General features: G+C 40.6%; 1 protein-coding gene across 1 annotated transcript; it reads left to right on the forward strand.

Moving 5' to 3' along the window:
• Positions 1 to 649: 649 nt before the first annotated feature.
• wnt9a (wingless-type MMTV integration site family, member 9A) lies at positions 650 to 19690 on the forward strand. Its single transcript, XM_034234458.1, has 4 exons — positions 650 to 786; positions 12762 to 13021; positions 13220 to 13482; positions 15395 to 19690. The coding sequence occupies exons 1-4, from the start codon at positions 695 to 697 to the stop codon at positions 15926 to 15928; spliced, it is 1149 nt and encodes a 382-aa protein (XP_034090349.1). The 5' UTR covers positions 650 to 694; the 3' UTR covers positions 15929 to 19690.
• Positions 19691 to 21545: the final 1855 nt, after the last annotated feature.

The following is a 21545-nucleotide window of genomic DNA, read 5'->3' on the forward strand; positions in this document are numbered from 1 at the left end:
TAAAGTATAATGTTGAAATAGCTCACTCAGTATACTACTAAATATCTCATAACTCACATTTGAAACTACATTTTCGACCTTGGGAACAGCAGTTAGCAATTTCGAAATAAGGTCCACATGTGTTAAACTTGTTCCAGTGTCTGATATGTAGCTTGAGTACAATAATGGAGTAAATATACTTAGTTACTTTACATCGCTGCACAAAATAAACAATTAAAAAAAAGTCCAGCTACAACATCTTATTTAGCGTTGGACTTTATACACTTCCATATGGGGCCAGTAACTGTTATCCTGCATCTGCTGGATTATACAAATTCAAGGTTTGCTATACTGGAAATAAACTGTCACTGACTGATGGTAAACAAGTATTTGATCATATACAGGCCAGCTCATACTGACCTCAGTCTGCACAAACACTGACGATATGGTGTTTAAAACGCCCACTGTAGTGCCAATCATAAATGAAGGCAACTGGGAAGATTTATCTCTCTGAAACCTGAGAGTGAATTGTGAATCAGCTCAACTCTGTATGTATTGCCATATTACTCGCTCTCTCCCCCTCTCTCTCTTTCCTCTGCTGATGGGAGGAGCGCAGCGCAGCTCCTCTCTGTATAAGAAGTGTTGAACGTTCAAGAAGGGATTTTACACAGCTACTCAGGAGAAACGAAATGATCTGCCCTGGAGCCGCAGCAAAATGCTGGATGGACACCTACTCCTGGGATGGTTATCGTTCACAGTCATAGTGTATCTTCTCAACTTGCCTGGACCAACCGCAGCTTATTTTGGGTAAGGACTAACAGACACTATAGTATGTCCATGATGCTGCTTTCATTGATTTGATTGATTCCTAAAAGCAGGTAACAACTTTATATCTTTAACTTTAAACCCCGCTGAAACAGTTCATTGAGGTTTCTTGAGAGATTCTGCAACTAAAAACATGCCTAACCAACTTTGATTTGTTTTATAAGTTGTTTTGATTGCATTACTATCAGCGGGTCAGCGAGGTGTCATTTGGCCGCGGTTGCGCAGCCCTCAGCGGCCTCGCAGCTGGTGGCTGCAGCATGTTGTCAGCACATGATTTGGCCTCACTGGAGCTGCTGACAATTACATTTTTGTGTGACAAGCAGGGTCAGAGAGTATCTTAGAAAGACCATTGACACAGCATCTATAACAGGTAGCTATACGCAGCCTCGGCGTAATGTTGGCCGAGGAGAGCTCACCCCATTCTCTCCGTGACAATTGAGCCAGCGCCCAGTGTAATGTAACCCCTGGCGCGTTGAATGGCAGGTAGTGGTCGAGTGATTATTTTTGCTGAAACACTTGTAAAATCATATCCTTAGTCGACTCTGAAAACAACCGCGGAGTGAAAGGTGAGTGTATATGCCTCAGACTCCACAGCTGGTAACAATAAAGCAATCTGACTGAACTGGTGGCCGAAACGTCTGCTCAGCTTGCACAGAAAAATTCCCCCATCCAGCATAAACATCACCCAATTCTGGCAGGCTTTTTTCTCTCTTCTGCTGCCTCCATCAGCTTTAAAACACACTTGGAACACGTGTTAGGAAATGAAACCAACAAATTAAGGGTTTCATAAATCATGTCATATTCACAATAATGTTTAATTTAGGAAGAACACAGGGGTGTATATTTCAAAGTAAGTCATTCTCAGGAAACGCCTTGCATTTTTGGTGTAGCCCACTATGACCTCCACTTCAGAGTGCCTACTAATGCACTGAACTCCTGTTTACCTGCTCCCATGATCTTGCACTTTTAGTTTTCTTTTTACTGTTTTAGTTAAATACGACCATTACCCTGCAGGGAAGCAAATGTCGTTCAAATGAAGTCAGGATGTTGTCAGGTGTGAGAGCAGCCATGTTTCACCTGTCTTGATCCCACAATCCCCCAAAAGACACCACATCTTTAAAAACTGACAGAACAAAATGTAGTAAGGTGGCAGGTCAAACTAAAAACCCAAGCAAGATCTTGGTGCTTTTCCGTAGTATCTACAAATATCCGTGTTGATGGGTGTTGTTACTGCTACCCTTGGATGAAAACAGTGCAGACGTGCTCAGAGACAAATTGCTGTGACTGTGCAGTGATGACAATCGAAGCCTTTCCAGCAGAGTCAAATTTATGATAGGTATGGGTGTTGTGCTGGATCCAGGAGTGTTAGTTGATCTGGGAAATGTTGTGAATCTGCAAGAGAGCACAGGAAGTGTCCCCTAAGGGCCCGTTAGACTTGTGTGTTAGACCTGTTGACCTTAACTCCTACGGGCTGTATAGGCTTTCCTGATTTGGGGTAAGACTCTGTAAAGTTAAAAAAATATGAAAAGAACAACAATGTTGGGAATTCTTGCTTTTTCTTCTAGATACCTGTCTGAATCAACCAGATTGTTGTAGTTGTGACACAGTTTGTAGCGCGTCTGAGTAAATGTTGTTCTCTTGGGTGTTGCACTGAGGTCTTGGCACATATCTGGGTGATGTAAACATGCTGTACAGCACCTGTAATAGCTTGTATGGTGGAAATATCACAGCCCTTCTCAGTAAAACGTCATCATCTGTAATGCTAACGCACATACCAAGTACTTTCTCTGTCTCTGTCTTCGGTTTCTGCTCCAAAGTTGCATTAGAAGGACAAATATAACCCTCCTCTCTGTTTCTGTCTCCCTCCCTGTAGCAGTGTCACCCTTGGCAGGCAGTGTGTATTAAGGTTGACGTGCCAAATTGGCACTTACATCCGGCTTAATGGTCCTAATGGTAATGCATATTTACTTATTCAGTTAGCACTTGTTTTCAATTCTCTCTGTCAGTCTGTTCTCTTGCTGTGGCCTGTGTAGTGCAGCGAGACATGTGGTATTACGATACTCCAGATTTATTATTCCACGGCTCGCTGAGGAGGGAATATGAATGAGTGTCAGTGAATGATTTAGCCCTGCAGCTGAGGAACATGAAACATACTGAAAGAGCCTGCACAGGTGACACAGATACATAATGTGACTGCCCAGTGGCCAATTTCCCAGAAACCCGACACCAGTGACACTCCGGCAAAGTCCTGCTCGACTTTGGGACACACAAACACAAACCTGTTCAAATAAATATTCCATGAGCGTGAGGCATCCTAGGGCCTCTTGAGTACTGATTTACTCAAAATAGAGGGTCAATGTTGCATACCCAATTTCCAGAGTGCGGTGGAGCGTAAGTGTAACATAAACACAATCTCTCCTGCCCATAGTCTGCGCAGTCGAGGGTGGGGTGGGATTCCTGGCGTAGTCAAGCACCCGCTTAAATTGTCATCCTTTGCCACAAGAATGTGAGCACTCATTTTCTTTCCCTCAGCCTGTTGTGGCAGGTGCTGGTTCTGCTAAATCCGTTATCATTAGAGTTTGATTCAGAGATCCTGACTTAACTTTCGTTACCTGACTTACTGTAATAGGTTACAGCACCTTGATGAGATATAGTGTAATCTGTCAGAGAAGGAAGTCATTTGTTTTCTCAGTTGACCCTTCTGGGCTCAAAGGGCTCTCTGAGACAACTGTGTTGGTTTACATTTGAATTTTGGTAAAGGCATGTCATTCTGTGGTCTTGTAAACTGTGCTGAATGCGAGTCCTAACACTTAGTCAAGAGTTTGTTTTTATTTAGTTCATGTGCGACATATACAGGAAGGTTGCCCACAGTCATGCAACTGCCTCTCTGATTTAACAATATAAGAGGCACCGCAACCACCGGAAGAAGCAAATATAGTGTTGCTCCTACTTGCTGTTTGATAACTGTAATATCCTTAAACCCTCCTATCATCAGTTTGTTCCTGAAAGAGAGCTGATGCTCTTTCAGATGGTCTTATTGTTTTCAGCGCTCCATTAAGTCAGGCAGTATGCCAAAAACAACATGGTAACTATTGGGATGTGTGTACATTTACTGAGGAGTGATTTTTCAGTTTGCAGCTGTACAAGGTTTTTTATCACATTGCTGAATTAATTCCTGATGTGTATCAAACAGAAGTGCGTTTTAAAGTTTTAAAGGAGCCATATTTCTTCAAGTTGTTTGAAGTTGTTTTTTAAGTGACTCCATGTAAACATTTCATTCGGTTCCCTCCTCTCTCTCCCCTCCTGTCTTCTGGTTGCCTGCCTCATGTGCGTGCCGGCATCACTACAGTGGTTTGTGGGGAGCTGCTGGGTGATTACCACTCATTAGGAGCAGCAGAGTTAGTGTGGGCTCAGACTGGCGATGCCTGGCAGACAGTGGTGGCGGGCGTCTCATTACCAGGCCTTAAGGACTGATTAGCCCTGACGTGCAGCAAGGGCGGGGAGCCCCGTTGATAGAGGGATTTCCCAACTTCATAGGATATCCTGTGGCTACAGCCACACCTCAAAGGGTATCACTTTACTGTGAGCCTAGAAGATAGGATTCTCTCAGCTCTAGCGCTGTGACCATGTAGCGTGGTGAGATCACGCAAACCTGGAGGCTTAGATAACAGACCGCATGGCCTCTGAAAAGAGAGAGCTTTGTTTTCTTTATATTTTTGTTTGATACATCTGGATTTGAGCTAAGCCATGCTTTGCTTTCAGTGTTCTGCTCTATAACATCCCTCTTGAGAGGCCTGCTATTCCTGTGGATGCCACATGGTGGTGCAGCACCTTCTGAGAGTGCAGGATGGGCCTCAATCAGCACTTTGTAACCTTTTTGTGTAACAGTAGGAGAGTGGGAAATTAAATAAGAAAACATCAAATGTAAAGGCAGCCAAGTCTGTGTAAAAAATATTCAGGAAGAGAAAAAGTTGATGTACGCTTAGATGTGGTCAACCTTCATGACATGTGCAAAGTGTGTTTGAAATTCAGCTTAAGAAGCAGAAATTCCCCTCTCTATATTACTTATTCTCCTAACTAATGCACAGCCTACTGTTGATTCCAAAAATTGCAGTGGTACACATATTGTTATGGAGGTTTCAGTGGTGCCTGTAGTGGGTTGTTATGGGGCTCATATTGTATAATACCATGGTTCTTCTGAATATTTTGAATATTTCTTGGTTTGGTAAGGCTTTTAAATTGTGCTTGGCTTGCTCACATCCTAAAAACAACAGTGTTGGTGTCATCAGCATGCAGAGAAAACCACAGCTGAGATATTTTTGATTTTAAAGGGCTTTCCCACCAGGGAGCTGTGCACGTCATTGGTGGATAGTCAGAAGATATGGTAGGGAAACTCCTGTTGAAGTGTTGTTGGTAACGCATGATGATTTTTACAGATGGAGCTGTAGACATGGGCAATTTGCTAAACAGGAAAACTAATATAGACTCAAGATATTTTAGTGGTCAGGCATTGATGAGATGATGCTAGTTAGCGTAACCGCTATGTCCTGTGTTTTCCATCCTTGACCACAGGCGTTTTCTCTGCTTGGTTTGTGGGGATAGGAGAGACATGGCGCTTCACATGTGCCAAGATTAGTAGATTGACAACCCTTACTTAAGGCTTTAGCCTTATAAAATATCCGTGCATTTTTCGATGTCAACTTTCACAGTTTCAAACTTTCTACAGCCAACATTTAATCTTTGTTTTTAATCTCACATTCCAGTTTTCAAAGATTCATAATTTCATAAAGGATGAAAGGAAGTTGACCATACCTGTTCAAAACCGCATGTTTAGAATTTTACTGCACTTTTATCAGGACGTTCATCTTACATAAACACAATGATATAGAAGCCTGACCTGACGTGCACTCAGATACTCAGGTACGGCATTCAATGTTTGCCAAATGGGTGTAATTGAATAGACTAAGGTTTGTCCCAAAAGGCATATTTATTCATACAGCCTGAGAACTAGTTTGAGAATGGACGTAGTCAGATGAACACTGACTGTAATGTGCAGTACTTTTGCTACACGGTGAAAATGGCCCCATTTGCATGAAATGGTTGCTGCAGCTTAACTCATCAGTCAGTTGTAAAGATTAAAACTCTTTCACTCCAGGCGATAAATGAGCTGTGTGTACATGCACAGAAACGCATGCTACTGGGGAATATTTGTAAGATGAGTCAAATTAACATACATTTCCGTCTTTGGCTTGCAAATTACTGTCAGTGTTTGAGATTGAATAATTCAGATTAAAAACAATGACATGTTGCACTTTTGTTTTGCATTTGGGTTCTGTAGGTCTTGTAGGAAACAACTAATCTTTCAGAAGAGTAAATAACCGCTAATGAACTCAGCCACTGTATTTACTGAGGCATAAGTGATTCAAAACACCAAGTGTTTTGTTTTGGATTTTGCGGTTTGACTTTGCATGCTCGGTTTATTCAAGGAGTGCCTTTAGCCCAGTGCATAAGGAATTAACAAACCTGATATTTCCATTGAACACTTGAAATTGTCTGCTTAACAGTTCGTAGTCAAACTAACAGTCTCTCGCCAAATTACCATAGTCTGGGTCTTGTGTCTGCATGTGCGAACCGGTGAGAGCTAAGTACAGTATGTGTGCCTGAACGTGTTTGGTGCGTCGGTGCGCTGGTACAGGGCTGCTCTGTGCCATGGTGTAGGCTAGAACAGGGGAGTCATGCGGACACTGCTGCACGCCCAATCTGTGCCAGTCACACAGTGACTATAACTGAGCTGCTGACCTTAGAAGCCTTGAGTTCTCACATAGCAGTTAAACCTCTTACCATGCCCCACACTCCCATTCCCAAACCCAAGTCCCGTAGTCATACTGCTTAGCTACCAGCGCTCGCATTAACAGCTGCGGATTAAAAATTAGGCTCAACAGTAACTTTTCCCCTTTTTTTATGAATTGAAACAAACATATTTTAGAGTGGTGCAACTTTTTGAGAGGAAAAGCTAACTGAGAATACATTGACTTAAAATAAAATAAGCCTGATGCATCGTCATTCACATTTAAAATATCAAGAGAGTTGAGCAGGAACTCTACCCAATCAGTCAATTAGTGGGAGTAGTCTGACACAATTTATGTGGGTTGTAAATGACCAGAAGGGACAGCAGATGATATAACATTTGGTCATATCCTGTGAAGTCATTCAAGATAGTGGACTTTCCCCCCTCACACTGTGAATAGCTGTGCTTCTAGACGTTGCATAGCATCCCCACTACGCAGAAAGGCTCATTACTCAACTATTAATGACTTACTAAGTCCCAGGCCAGTACCACTTTGTTTTCAAAGTCGTTTTGTCATGTTACTGTACTGTGTCAGCCACAGCTTGTTAGGAGTAGTCCCAACACCCAGTACTTTCAACTCATCTTATCTTAGCCTCATACATAACCATTTACTCTTTCCCCTATTTCTGTTTTTAAAGACTTGGGCAACTAACAGTGTCACTTTAGCTGTTGGGGAGAAATGATATGAGTCCTGTGCAGGATTTTGTCTCTTATAAACGTCTTGGAGGTGGACAATAGCCTGGAAACTCCATGTACCGGAGAGTCATTTGACACTGATTCATGGTTTCTTCAATTATTCAAGTTTAAGCTGTGGAGCACATTGTCAGCTATAGTTAGAGTGGGCCAGAGGGAAAACACCACACACATTCACATTCCTACAACCTCTGGCATAGCCTGCGCTGTGATACACCAGATGGGACTTGGGCAGGGTGGTCTGAAGTTCATCCAACATTTCTGAGAAAAGCAGACACTTTTTTCTACCAAAAAAGAGCATTTTAAACACTGAGGCAGGAGTCAATTGTAAAAGAGAAAAAAGGAGATCTGCACTGGCGGGTTTAATTTCTTACAAAAACAAAATGTTTGATTTTTAAAGATATGTACAGAGTAATCTCAGGTGAGCATGGTAGTTTGTCTTCATGACAGCTGAACTGTTCCAGGACACATGTTCATGTCTGTCATTGTCTTGTGCAGGTTACGTCCCAGACAGCAGTGGTTTTGTCTACAGGAGGCTTTGTTTTGAGCCAACAGCTGGACAGAATGATTGGCATTCGTTTAGAGTAATTGACCAGTGGGAAAAGGGAAAGTTTGGAGACGAGGGAAAAAGAAGGAGAAGGAGAAGGAGGAGGGGGGTAAGTTGTGATCTAGGAGACACCAGACCACACAACCTGCAAGTTCAGGCTGATGGAGAAGCTGTGGCTTTTTTGCTTTTCTGCCTGGACGCGTTCAGCCACGACTGACTCCTGTGGGTGTTGACTTAAGGTAGTAAGTGCCTATATGCAAGTGCACATGCACGCATGCACACACATGTCTATATTGTAACTATATACACAAATGAAGCCAGCAACTGTAGAGTGAAGATGATAAACAGACACTGGTTGACAATCGCCAACAACTCTTTTCTGTTTTCTTATTTCAAAATCTGAAAAATAGCAATCTGCCAGAAAAATGTTTGCTTTGGTAACTCGGCGTATTATTTTCAAAATGTTCGCTCTACACAGAATGTCAGTGATCGTACACAAGTTAGTGCTGTGTGGATTGCTTTATCCTCCTGAGATTAATCTATACCACATGGACTGAGCTGCCTTTACATTGTTTATGTTTGTGTGAGTCAATGGATAACAGCAGCGCACAAAGTCATGTGTGTTTGTACCCTGTACACATAGCAGATCAGCATTTAGGCCTTAACAAGCAAACGTAAGAGATAGTAAGTTCTAGGTACTATTACACCATCTTAACATACATACATAACTTACATACCAAACCAGAGAAGAACGAGCAGATTTACCAGCTGGGGGTCACTGCAGGCCTGTAATGTAAAGCCGGAGAGGTAGTGCTGATGGCGAACTTTAGCGCTAGTCAATGATTTCCTCGAGGGATCGACTCTGAGGCTCCACGGTGTGAAACGAGCTGTTTTCCCTCAACCCACTGCATTGGAAAATGTATATAAAGTAAATGTCACGGGCAATGGGAGGTGCTGAAAGGGAAAGAGAAAGGACTAAATAAATGCCGGTGTTACTAAGTGAAAGACAGTGGAGGAGGCGCTGCGTGAGAGTGGGTCAGTGTTGTCTGTGAGGAGTGTGTAGAGGCAAGTGTGTAAATGGAAAAGGCAAAGCTGAGCAAACATCAGCAAGAATCCGACCTCACATAGGATAATAATGACTTTTATATGTTGGTGTTGTATTCCACGCGTGATTGGTGTTGCTGTGCCAACACCTTAAACAACACGTCAAACAAAAACACCTACAGAAAATGGTCCATGATGTGAAAACAAAGAGTTACATGATTTTACTCAGTGTGGCAGTGATAGCATGTAAGTCACTTATGGCTATGTTTGTGTTGCTTCTATTATTGCACGCTTTTTAAAAGGGTTTATAAGATGCAACCAATCCCTGCCTTAGACCTTGGTAGTAGATAATTCTTTATATATTAATTATCAGACAAATGTAGCATTGCCAGGCCGGGATAAATTACGTTTTCTATTTGGTATTTTATATTTTGAGCAATAACGCTCTGATTGTGCCGATATACATCTTTTGAAATGGGTCAAATGTTTGGACAGAACCACCTTATTTAAGACATGGCCAGGAGCTCCTTTACTGTTTTTCTGACATTTAATAACCCACAATGAGTCAATTCATGGGAAGCTATAGTAAATAATTGATTAACCCTTATTATAGCCATTTGTAACAATAAATTATCCATAATTAGAAAGCGGTTCCCTATATTTAAAAGAGAGTTGTTAAAGATGACGTTTCCCTTTCCCCGTTTCCCTTAAACATACTCATCATGATGGGAAAACTCACAAATTAATGTCGTAATCAAGGAAAATGTAGGCTTGTCTGGTGGAGTACGGAAATAATAAATCTCTAAAGTCTCTCATGACACAAATTATTTCCTTTTGACCGAAGATTTAAAGTTCAGATTTGTAATGATTTGAGATCCAGCCCCTGTGCTGTCTTTTCCTCTCAGTGAGTTGAATGAGTTCATTTCTCAGCAAACAGCAGAGAGATATTTCATTTTTTTCTGCAGATCACCATATTGGAATGTGTGGCCTTTTGTGTGACAGCAGGGGACATGGAAAATATGATCTTTAATTTCCAATAATGTTGAATTCAAGAGGAATGATTGACGTGAACCCAGCTTTTAATCTTCTGAACATCAAAAAATGGCATCCAGAATAAGATATTGTATAGACGGAGACAATGAAATCAGTGTACATCTGTGATACTATTTGATTGCACAAAAGCGAGTCATGGCCAGGAGTTTATTCTCTGGAGAAACATATGTAGTGTTTCTCCGCTCTCAAATCTCTTCCCTCCATGCAAGCTGTCTTTGCAACTAGAAATATGCAAGCTGCAAACACGGTAGCACTGAGATCAGTGTCATGTCTTCTTTGGCCTCCCTCCAGCTCCTCTCAGACCATCTTCTTGTCTTTAACAGGCGGACGTCACACAGAGAGTTAAGGCCTGTCACTCTAATGGTCTCTTGTTTTGGCAGGCGTTTGTGCTTTCGGAAGATCTGACGCTGATATGAGTTATTACAGTATGCATGCCTTACCAAGGAATGTGCACATCATGCTGGTGGTATTGAGTAAATAAGAACATCATTTGTTGGTTGGATCTATTTTCTAAGTTTAATACACGTGTCAATTGTTTTTTTCAAGTTGCAGACGTGTAATAGCACACTGGCTCCTGGTTTGAATTTACAATATTTCTTGAAATTCACATGGTTTTTAATTTCCCACTGGTGTTTCAAATTAACTTGGGCAGGTACTCCACGTGGCGCCATCATTCAATCCCTGACTGCTTGCTCGCCATAGAACGTGCTTGTTGTGGAACGGTTGTCAGTCATATGTAACATACCGGGTCAGCTGGAACTGTTTCTTTTGGCACTTTGAATATGTTTTCTTGGCATTTTTGGCAACGTGGATTTTAACAAAGCATCAGACACGTAAGAGGAACATGATATTCACAGCGAGACAATTTCGTGCATTGGGTACGCTACGCTCTGTACGCCTCAAACCATACATTTTTTTAATTCTCTAAGTGTGTTGGGAGAGCAATCTCTGTCAAGACGCAGCTTGCCAGGTTTCCATTTGAAAATTCATAGCTGTCAGACAAGTAAAGGAAAGGCAAACACACTTTGTAAAAAGGAAACCATTTGACCCAATGTGAAAGCAAATCCTGATCCTTCTTGATTTGACTGCTTGGATTTTTAACCAGGCCGTGAGTGTATCTTAAAGACAATATCATATACCATATGTGAACTATTATGTCCATTTGTATTGTCTCGAGGGGAAACATTTCAGTCAGTTGTTGGACATATTAAAACATGCTCTTGTTGAAGATCTCCTGTGACCTTCTGCTAGAGGCTGAAGTGAATATGAGTGGTGTCAGAATCCTCTCAGAAAAACAATAATGAAGTCAAAAATGTAAGTAATGTAGATCACTTATCAACAGTTATGCTGGATTAACTAAACTGGTGTGGACAGCCAGCAGGTGCTCTGCACAGACACATTTTCTTTCACAGTGGTTGCTCAATCCAAACATGAGGCAGATTTCCTGTTTGCTGTTGTTTCACCCCTTTTTACATGCACAAAAGGATTTCAACTATGTATTTCGTTGGCTTTATCACTTCTTTTATCTATGAAATGTATCTGTAGAGACACTAGTAAAATTGGGTACTTCGATTATTATTTTCTTTTTAAAAAGATAAAAAGTGAACACTTTATTATAAAAAAGGAAAAAGTAGAAGTCCTTCATTTTTTATTAGTTCAGCATTAGATAATGTGTCCATCCATACACAAAAGTGTCCTTTTAGTGTCTGTCTGCAAAGGCACGTTGGCTAGATGTCGTGTGCTTTTGTGAGTTCTGTAAATCCATTTATTCTTCAGTTTCACTTTAAGGGTGTTAAAGAGGCCAGGAATTCCACATAATGAACAACTACGTTGCCAATCCTGTCAGATGGTGTGACCAAAATGGTCACAGGCTGACAGTCATGTCCCCTGTGTGTGTTTATGAAAGTAATGCTCTGCTCTCCCCATCACAACCTCAGAACGTTGGTCGTCGGTTTTGCCAGCTATGTGGCAGTTCTCGCTTTGTGTGTTTTATATACGCTTCCCTTAAATAAACTGACGAAAGGAGTCTAGCAAGTCTACCACATGTTCTCCATACCGTGTTTAGAACTGAATCTCCTGCTTGTTATATTTCAAATGGATCGCAGCTTTAAGGTCCTGAATACTGCGCTTTTGTTATGGGGCTTCTATAATGAGAGTGTAAATCCTGCTGTGTGATCATGTTTAAATCTATACAACACTGCTGTGAGTGACATCCCCCCCCTTAGGACACGATATAAATATTAAACCAAGTATTCGCTGGCTACTGTTTCACATGCTTGTGGTATGACTGTCACATTCGTCGCGTGCCATTGTTTAGAACATGTCCCCACACAAACTGAATGCTTTCTTACGTATAAAATGTATAATCTCAATCCTAAATTCTCAACACATTAGGTAGTGAGTTGCTAGTCTTTGACTTCATTACTGTGTGAAGTCTAAAATGGGGACAAAACAGTGTCAGGAACTTCTTATGAAAAGTAAGAACTCATCTACCTCTTTGGAGAATTTGCTCTATACACAGACACGCCTGTGCTGGAGGTTGATCTCAATCTCGAGCAAATGCTGATTTCCCCTGAACATTAACCACTGAACAGCGGAAATCATTTGAACATTAACCAAACTTCTGAGTATTATATGCCCCAGCTGTTTATGTAGTAAATCTTTGCAACTCTTATTGTTTATCCAGGAAGGTCAGCATCCTTTTATCAAGATGAATCCACCCCCTCTCTGTGCAGAGTGTTAACGGAGTGCCTCTGTGATCTTTCCCTCCAGGTTGACAGGTAATGAACCGTTTTCTAACCTGCCACTGAACTCTCTACCAGAGGAGAACGTGGGCAGGGCCCACTACAAGCTGTGCGACCGGCTCAAACTGGAGAAGAAGCAGCGCAGGATGTGCAGACGAGACCCGGGCGTGGCAGAGACCCTGAGGGAGGCCATCACCATGAGCGCCCAAGAATGCCATTACCAATTTCGCTTTGAGAGGTGGAACTGCCCCTTAGAGGGACGCCACAGAGCCAACATACTGAAGAGAGGTATATATGCCCTTTCCTTCTCTTTTTGAACTTGTAAAACAAACTTTGTCTCTCACAAATATTGCACAACTAGAAAAACAACTGAAGTATCTTTGTATTTTACACTCCTGTGCTTAAAATGTAAAAACAGAAGTTGCACTAGAATCTTTTCTTTTTGTCCTGCCTCTCATTTGTTAATGTGCAATGTGTCTTTTCCAGGATTTAAAGAGACAGCCTTCTTGTACGCCATCTCCTCGGCCGGACTAACCCATGCGATGGCAAAAGCTTGCAGCGCAGGACGCATGGAGCGCTGCACGTGTGACGAGGCCCCGGACCTGGAGAACCGCAAGGCTTGGCAATGGGGAGGCTGCGGAGACAACATCAAATATGCAAACAAGTTTGTTAGGGACTTCCTGGGCAAACGCTCCAATAAGGACCTGCGCGCGCGTGTGGACATGCACAACTCAAATGTGGGCATTAAGGTAAGCTGGTGATTTAGCAGTGGTATATTGTCTTATGTGGCTCTGAAGAAGGCTTACTTAAAAAGAGAATTAAGAGACAGTTTTTGTATCATCAATGAAGTAAATAAGTTTTATCTGAAAGTGGTCACTCATTGAACTCATGAAATATCTTAGCCTCTGCTTCATTGATTTTGACTGCTCTTCCTATCTTTTGTGATTCCCAAAACTGTGTTTTTAAGGGAGTTAACATTCAAAGGAAACAATACAAAATACGTTTTTTAACAGATGTTCACCAACAGTACTCCTTGTTTGCCTTTTTATTAAAGTCATAATCTGAAATGTAAGATACCATACACATGAGGCAAACCAGGACAAATGGGATCAGAGTTTATTTGGAGTCACAGATAGTATTCAAACAAACTCACACAAATCATTTTAATGGTGGGAAAACTGTGATAACGTAATACAGACAAATCAGTAAAGTTAAATGTATCTCCTAGAAACTTGGAAAAAAGATAAACTGATTAGATGAATTGCCACTTTAATATTGGTGAATACTCAAAGTGCTATAGTTGGTCAATATTTGGTTTCCCTCCAAGATTACAGAGTGTAAGTGACTCACATTTGTGCTTTGGCAACATTCTTTAATTGTTGGTGATAAGCAAATATGCAAACATTTTCATCTTGGAAGTGTTTTTAATAGTAAAATAAAAAAGTAGTGAATGGTTTTAGTTTGTCATGCCAAAGCAAACTTAAGGTCTGGAATCTGTTGCTTTTTCTCATATTGTAGCCATTTTCCTTTTGGTTTCAAAATGAGTTATAGCAGAGGCACACTTCCCAAATGTTAGCAGATACAAAACTCTCCTCAAAGCCAAAGCAGACTCTTCCTTTTCTGCTCGGCACTCCAAAATCCCTCTCTGAGGAGATTTCATTTGTGATAAAAGATTTACAACGTTGTTTTTGCTCCTTTTTTTCGTGGTGATTTGCACATGTAGTGAGGTACACCACAGTCGTTCGGGATGAATTCCCAAACGGAGGACGGAGCTGGAATGTGCTAGCCTCTGCATCCCCCCCGACATTAAAAAGCTGACCTATCAAATTTTCTTGACCTGCTGGTGTGATGAATATGCGCTTCCTGTTCCCGATCTCTTTCACAGTCTGAGAAAAATAACTGTAGATGCTATCCAAACTGCTAAGACAATGTGTTATTGTCATTGATTTTCGCACACACACTGCTTTTACTCTGTGGTTGATGCTGAAGGGAACTTTGGCTGACCACTAAGAGGTCAAGTTGTGTTAAAGTAACGTGCTTGTGGTCACTTTTGCTCGAAATGCCCATGTTTCACTTGCAATTATGTACAATTTTATATTGAGAGGACTTTTTCTACTATTATTTTTATTTGTAACTGTTTGCATGACCCTAGTTTATTATATAATTACAACACTAGAAGATTTGGTTTATCAACTCTTTTCCATGGCTGTCCGAATTGGTTGTCTACTCGAGAGTGTTTCTCATCAAATCCTCCCATCACTTATCCTGATTACTATTATTGACTTGGATCAAAATGTCGGTTATGATAACAACAATCCAGCTTCCCAATCCCAGGTATTATTCTTTGGCTCTTTGATATGGAGGCTAAGACAAAGTGTAACATTGTTCTCCTTTTGAATTAGAATAATAATTGTTCACATGCAATATGTGAAGCCTTTGCTTTCCCGTCTGAACATGATATCAAACAGAGCAGTGAATGTAATATTGATAGTAATCATTTTCCATGGTGACATTACCCCCAAACCACGACAGTGTAATTGTCAGCATCTTTGGGTAATTTGGCTCTTTTAAATTCTGCTACCCAAAAAAAGGCTCATTAAATGACATGGCATGCTTTAATGTTTCATGCCCGTTAACAATATGTCATTGTTTCTGAACCAGATAACCAAGGGAAACATCACTTGCAAATGCCACGGTGTCTCCGGCTCCTGCACCGTCCGGACCTGCTGGAGGCAGCTGCTGCCCTTCCACGAGATTGGCGCAAACCTGAAGCTGCTCTACGAGAACGGCAGTAAGGTTGGCAGCTCCACCAATGAGGCCACAGGGGAGGGAGAGATAGCCACAGGTCGGAGGCAGCAGCAGCAGCCGCAACAGCAGGAGCAGCCGCAGCAGCAACAACAGCCGCCGCCTCCACCTCCACCTCTGCCTGGCCCGAACGATCAGATCCCTCGCACGATGACCTTGCTTCACATTGAGGACTCGCCCAGTTTTTGTAGACCCAGCAAGTACTCATCAGGCACAGCGGCCCGTACGTGCTACAAAGACAATAACTGTGACGCTATCTGCTGCGGTCGAGGCCATAACACTCAAAGTAGGGAGGTGACTCGGCCCTGCCAGTGCCAGGTGCGCTGGTGCTGCTATGTCGAATGCAAGCAGTGCACACAGAGAGAAGAGGTCTATACCTGCAAAGGGTAAACCTGTGACCTGTCAGCCCCTATGATCAGCAAGTAAAGATGGTGGTGTTGAAAAGGAGTGGCTGATTTGTTCTCAAACAAGGTTTTGCTCACACTGTCGGAACAATGTCCTGCTAACAAAAAAGGAGCAAGCCGATGGAGAAGCAATTAGCACTTTGAGGGATTTCTGTGGGTTTGGTTACAGAGGTCCTTTAGCCCCATGTCGGGGCTTTGCAGATCAAAATGACCTTCTCAGACAACTGGGTCAACATCTCAAGCTTTTTTTTTATATCACAGCTTGCCTTGAAGAGAAAAGCTTTTTATTTCCTAAAATCCAATTGCATCTTTTCACAAGAAAACAGAGATTAGCATCCAGTAAATGAGGATCCAACCCAAGGACAGTAACCCCAACAGACTGGTTTCTGGGGTTTTGCCCAAAGATGAAATGTGTGTGTCTGTTTGTCAATCTTTACATGTGTGTGTTTGTACGTGAGCATGTGATAGATATTGAGGTGGGAGGGGGGTTCGAATGACGACTTTTATGGCAATAGAAACCATATTCAGAGACTGCTAAAAAAAAAAAAAAAAGACAGGGTGTAAGATTTACTCTACACGCACATATTTACACTCACACACATTGTGTGTTTGCATATGTATGTACATAAATGAAGTTATATTGTAATGATATTATACAAGCCACTTATCTAACTATGTTAAAAAAAACCACTAACCACACAAATGTTATGTTGTTTGTGTGTTCTCGCTCGTTCTTCTTCTTGATTCATGTTGACAAGGCCCTTTGGAAAGCAGCACACTTTGTCCTTCGCTGTGGATAATTTATAGATCCTTTTGGACTACTTCTTCACAGGAGAAAAAATCATTTCAATTTTGTTGTCGTAATATAATATGAAGTTGTCAGTAAATGCATTAACAGAAAATAACTAAACCAGTCAGTTTAGGCTATTCTCGGCCTTGAGCGAACCAATGTTCAGGGAATAACTTAGACCACTAAAACTATTGTGATAAAATAGGAAAGAATTATTCCAAAAACATATAATTTCCAAGTTGGAGATGACAGTGGCCTTATTATATTATTATAGCCAATGCAACAGGGGACCAGCAAACGGTCCGCGCGTGACTCACATCAGAAATTGTTGAGCTGTGCGGAGCTTAAATCCATTTATTTTATTTAACGTTTTATTCTTTGAAGTTGTAAAGAAAACTGCGGAAAACTGGATGATTGTAGCCCCCTACCATGTCACAACCTTCTGTCCTCTTGCCGTGATTTGATTGAGCCATATTCAACACATAGATCTGCAGCACGTCCAGTGGGAGCTGCATCGGTCTAAAACAATGAGGGGCAACTGAGACATAAATCTAACTTGACGTCTCTGCAAGGTTGCTCAAGTGAAGATAAATAAGTCTCATTGCTTATATAAATATATTTTCTATATGACTTATATTTGTGTAATGTTCAGCCAATGAATGCCTAAATGCAAACATTGGGGTTTTGCAAATCAGCAATCTTTTCTCTGAAGTGAGTAAAGTTCTTAATAAATACAACTTGATATGTTTTTTTATATTGTTGCTTGGTGACACGGTTGACACAATGCAGCATACTGAATGAACCCTGCCATGCAACTACAGTGGCAATTTAGGTCAATAGTTTGACAATTGGGAAATACTCTTATTTACTTTCTTGCTGAGAGTTAGTAATTGATACTGGTCTCATGCTTAAGGGCACAGCTAGCTGGTTAGCTTAGTTCAGCATTACGTCTGGAAGCACAATACATAACATTGTAATCAGTGAACTTTAGAAATGCTGTTTGGTAGATTTTGTTACCTGCACACAGAGCCAGGCTAGCCTTTTCTCCCTGTTGTCAGTCTTTAAGCTAAGCTAAAATAAAATTAGCTAACTGGCTGCTGGTGGTAGTTTCATATTAGCTTGACATATGTGACAGTAGTATTGATCTTCTCATCTAACTCTCAGCTAAAATGCAGAATAGCTTATTTTCCAAAATGTCAAAACTATTGCTTTACCATACTATCAAAGGTTTAATTACATGAGAAATGTTTCTGAACACACAAACAATGCAGACAATAACATTTCATTGTATTCTCAGCACTTCTGAGAACATTACGTTATATACTATAAGATATGCCTTGGTGTGAATTAACTACTGAGTGAGGGACCCAGCTTTGTATTATAGCGCCATTTACGCACTGAAGCCCCAAAGCCCTTTAAAGTATTTTAAGATCTGTATTTATGGATACAGCGCAGTGCAGATTTTTTTTTCTTTTCTTTAAATTGTAAATAGTAACGGTTTCTTCTCCTGTGGTATAATGACAAAAGTGAGGCACATGTTCAACTCTCACAAGCAACTGAAACTGAAATTGGTAGCATTAAGAAACGTTAGGGTGAGACTTTTGTGGAAAAACACACAGCTGCTCTAACAAGACGATTACAGATTGTAATCAACGATGCAGCACCACGACAAACACTTACAAGTAGCTTTTACTTTTAAGAGATGGTTAAGTCTTTAAAAATGATAACCAGAATTTTTAAGAAATTAAAGCATCGTCCTTGACATGCTTTATGAAGAAAGCCTGGCATGGAATATTTGTTCGGAGGAGATGAATTCCAAGCATTTTGATATGAGGAGGCATGCCAAATAAAGACTGGTCAAAACATATACATAGAACTTTGCACGCTATATGGAAACCATAATAGCTATGCTGAGACCTGAAGCACAAATGCCTGCTTCCCACAGCATTCGGTGTGTGCGTTGTCCACACTCCTTCGCCTAAACACACTGAGGTTCTCCACTATCGAGCGGATTCAAAACAGGCATGACAGGAATACCAAATGCACACCGAGTGCATTTTTGTTTGTTTATAGATTGTAGATAGGCCCAAAACATTTCGCCCAAAAAAAAGGAGCATGATGCAGCAGCCAGTTGGGCAGTCATCCATATTCTCAAATCCAAAACTCTGCACTGTTGAGTCGTCAGTGGATCATGTATAAAATTCTGTTTTGTAGAAAAAAAAAAAAGATAAATTATTTTTAAATATATTATGAGCATGTGTTTAGTGTAAATAACGTCAAAGTCTAAATTGATTTTATATCTTGTATTTTTTACTCTGTTTTTCCTTTGGGTGTTTGTTCCTAATTTTGGGGTTGAGGCTTTGAGAAGCAGTGTATACTTTGAACATATTGCATTTCATATCTCATAATTCGCTGTTATCTAAGCACTAACAAATCCTAACAAATTTAGAAATAAACTCACTTTAGCCGTCTTTTATTCATGCGCACGATCATGACACAGTTTTGAGAGTATTCAAACACAATCACAGTCATCAACAATATCTTTTTTATAGGATTAAATCTGTTTGTATAATCAACTATTTTTGTGAAAGTACTTTGTAATGTCGGCCATCAACATACAATGCATTATAAACTCATGATTGCATCGTCGTGGACTAGTTCATACAACCTTTGGATCACTTTGCATCTACATGTACTTTTTGTTAGGATTTGTACTGTGCTTGTAAAATACATCAACCATGTATTGCTCTTTGTGATGATACTACACCAGCAAAGCTTCATCCATGTTCACTTATTCATGTCTTATGGGAACCCTAAATTATTTTCCTCTACCTCATGTGTATAGCTTGTAGGTATAAACAGATCACAAATGACTGGTAAGAATGTATTTAAGTTATTTAACATCTTTGTATAACAAAGGCGAACAAAATCTGAAATAATAAATGAATTTTTAAATTATTTCATGTGTGGTTTCATTCATTTGTAGTGCTTTGGAGGCATTTAGTTTTATGAGTCAATGACCGTCATAAATGTGATATCATAATACTAGGTTTTTATTAATGATTTTAAAATGGTTTGGTTTGGCAAAGCTTGTGCTTATCCAAGTTTAATTGATTGTTTTTGATTAAAAAAAATTTAGTCAAACGGCATGCTCATATCTAAATGTAAGGTTTTGCTTAATTTGTCTACTTACGATTAGGATTTGGAGTGAAAACGCAATAAAAAAAAATACTAATTTACTTTGCTTATTTTGGCATTTTTCTTCAATATTTAGTTGATAGACTAAATGATCAATAATTATCTAGGTACAGCCCTTCAGAGGCACACTTCTGCAAACATAGACGGTATGCTGACAACAACTCACAGACTTTACTAAACACATTTTACATTACTACGCTCATTATGGAGCTTTAGATTGTATCACAGGCTTAAGTTTGATAAGTTGTCATTCACAATCCCCTATTCTTTCAATTTATATTGACCTTAAAGTGATAAAGTCGAAAGCTCCTGGAAAAGCAAGTTAGTTAAACTTGAGTTGAGGTTGTTTTGTCCAAAGCTTCAAGAGGCTGATCCTCTTGCTGTAGTCCTGTGTCTTGGATCCTCTATCCTGAGTTCTGGATTAAGTCGTGGACTTCGGGTCGTGGCTGAATCTGTCTCTGCGGTCCTGCCTTGGGTCTCGTCATGCTGCTTCCCTGATGGCTTCCACAGGATTGTAGCTGACATCCTCGTAGATTCATCTTCTTATTACAGACACATGCATTTCCTAACATTCGGTCTACTGTAAAATGTATTATCTCTTCGATTTTCACACGGCATCTATTGCACGTCTGTCCGTCCTGGGAGAGGGATCCCTCCTCTGTTGCTCTCCCTGAGGTTTCTCCCATTTTTTCCCCTTAAACTCTGGGTTTTCTCTGGATGTTTTTCCTTGTACGATGTGAGGGTCTAAGGATAGAGGGTGTCGTTTTTCTCATACTGATATTCTGAACAATCTGTGCTGTTGTATTTGCTGTAAAGTGTCTCTACTGTAGGCTATTTTATTTTATGTACAGCACTTTGGCTCGACCAAAAATCGTTTATAAATGTGCTATATAAATAAAACTTGATTTGATTTGATAAATTGAACAAATTAAAACACTTTGTGTACTTGATATTATTCATACATATTCTACAGGCAAAAACAGGCACAAAACCATAAAAAAACACGGCCATTTAGGGGTTTTCCCCTTTGCTACAGCAGCAATTATGACCAGAAAGCCTCCTGTTTAAATCCGTGAACTGGCTGGGAAAAGGTCTGCATCTCATTTTTTGATAGTGACTGCAGCAAAAACGCCTGCCTTCTATGTAATCAGACGTCATTGTTGAGGTTAAGTGTTTATGGGAACCTGATCCAGACGTTCTTGGATTTTCACAGTTTCATGCAGGATCAACCTAACTTTGCTATTACTTTTTATATTGATTTAGTGTAAACTGATTATCAAGGCCCCTGTCATATTACACTGCACAGTACCATGGCAGAGATGTTTTAGTTCAACGTCAAAGTAACTCATTAGTGCAACATTTCTGTTTTGGTTTTGCAGCGTAGGGACGTACGTATGTGCCGGAGAATTACCCTGCTGAACTGATATTATTTCAACAGGCTCTATTCCCTCAACAGATGACTGGAGATTTCAGGGAGTTTTCTCTCTCAACAATGTTGCAAATGTCTTGCGGCCTCATCATACAAACTCTGAAGCTCGACTAATCCAGGAAAAAGGGGCTTTGTGATCCGGTGCTGTGAATAGGAACTTCACATCCTGTTGAGAAAACAACACAC

Source organism: Gymnodraco acuticeps, unplaced genomic scaffold (genome assembly GCF_902827175.1).
Source record: "Gymnodraco acuticeps unplaced genomic scaffold, fGymAcu1.1, whole genome shotgun sequence".
Taxonomy (NCBI): domain Eukaryota; kingdom Metazoa; phylum Chordata; class Actinopteri; order Perciformes; family Bathydraconidae; genus Gymnodraco; species Gymnodraco acuticeps.

Bases quoted from the DNA above. Each gene is read 5' to 3' on its own strand.
- wnt9a (XM_034234458.1), top strand. From the start codon at position 695: ATGCTGGATGGACACCTACTCCTGGGATGGTTATCGTTCACAGTCATA. The intron at 787-12,761 runs GTAAGGACTAAC...CTTTCCCTCCAG, and splicing joins CCAACCGCAGCTTATTTTGG to GTTGACAGGTAATGAACCGT. The intron at 13,022-13,219 runs GTATATATGCCC...TGTCTTTTCCAG, and splicing joins AGCCAACATACTGAAGAGAG to GATTTAAAGAGACAGCCTTC.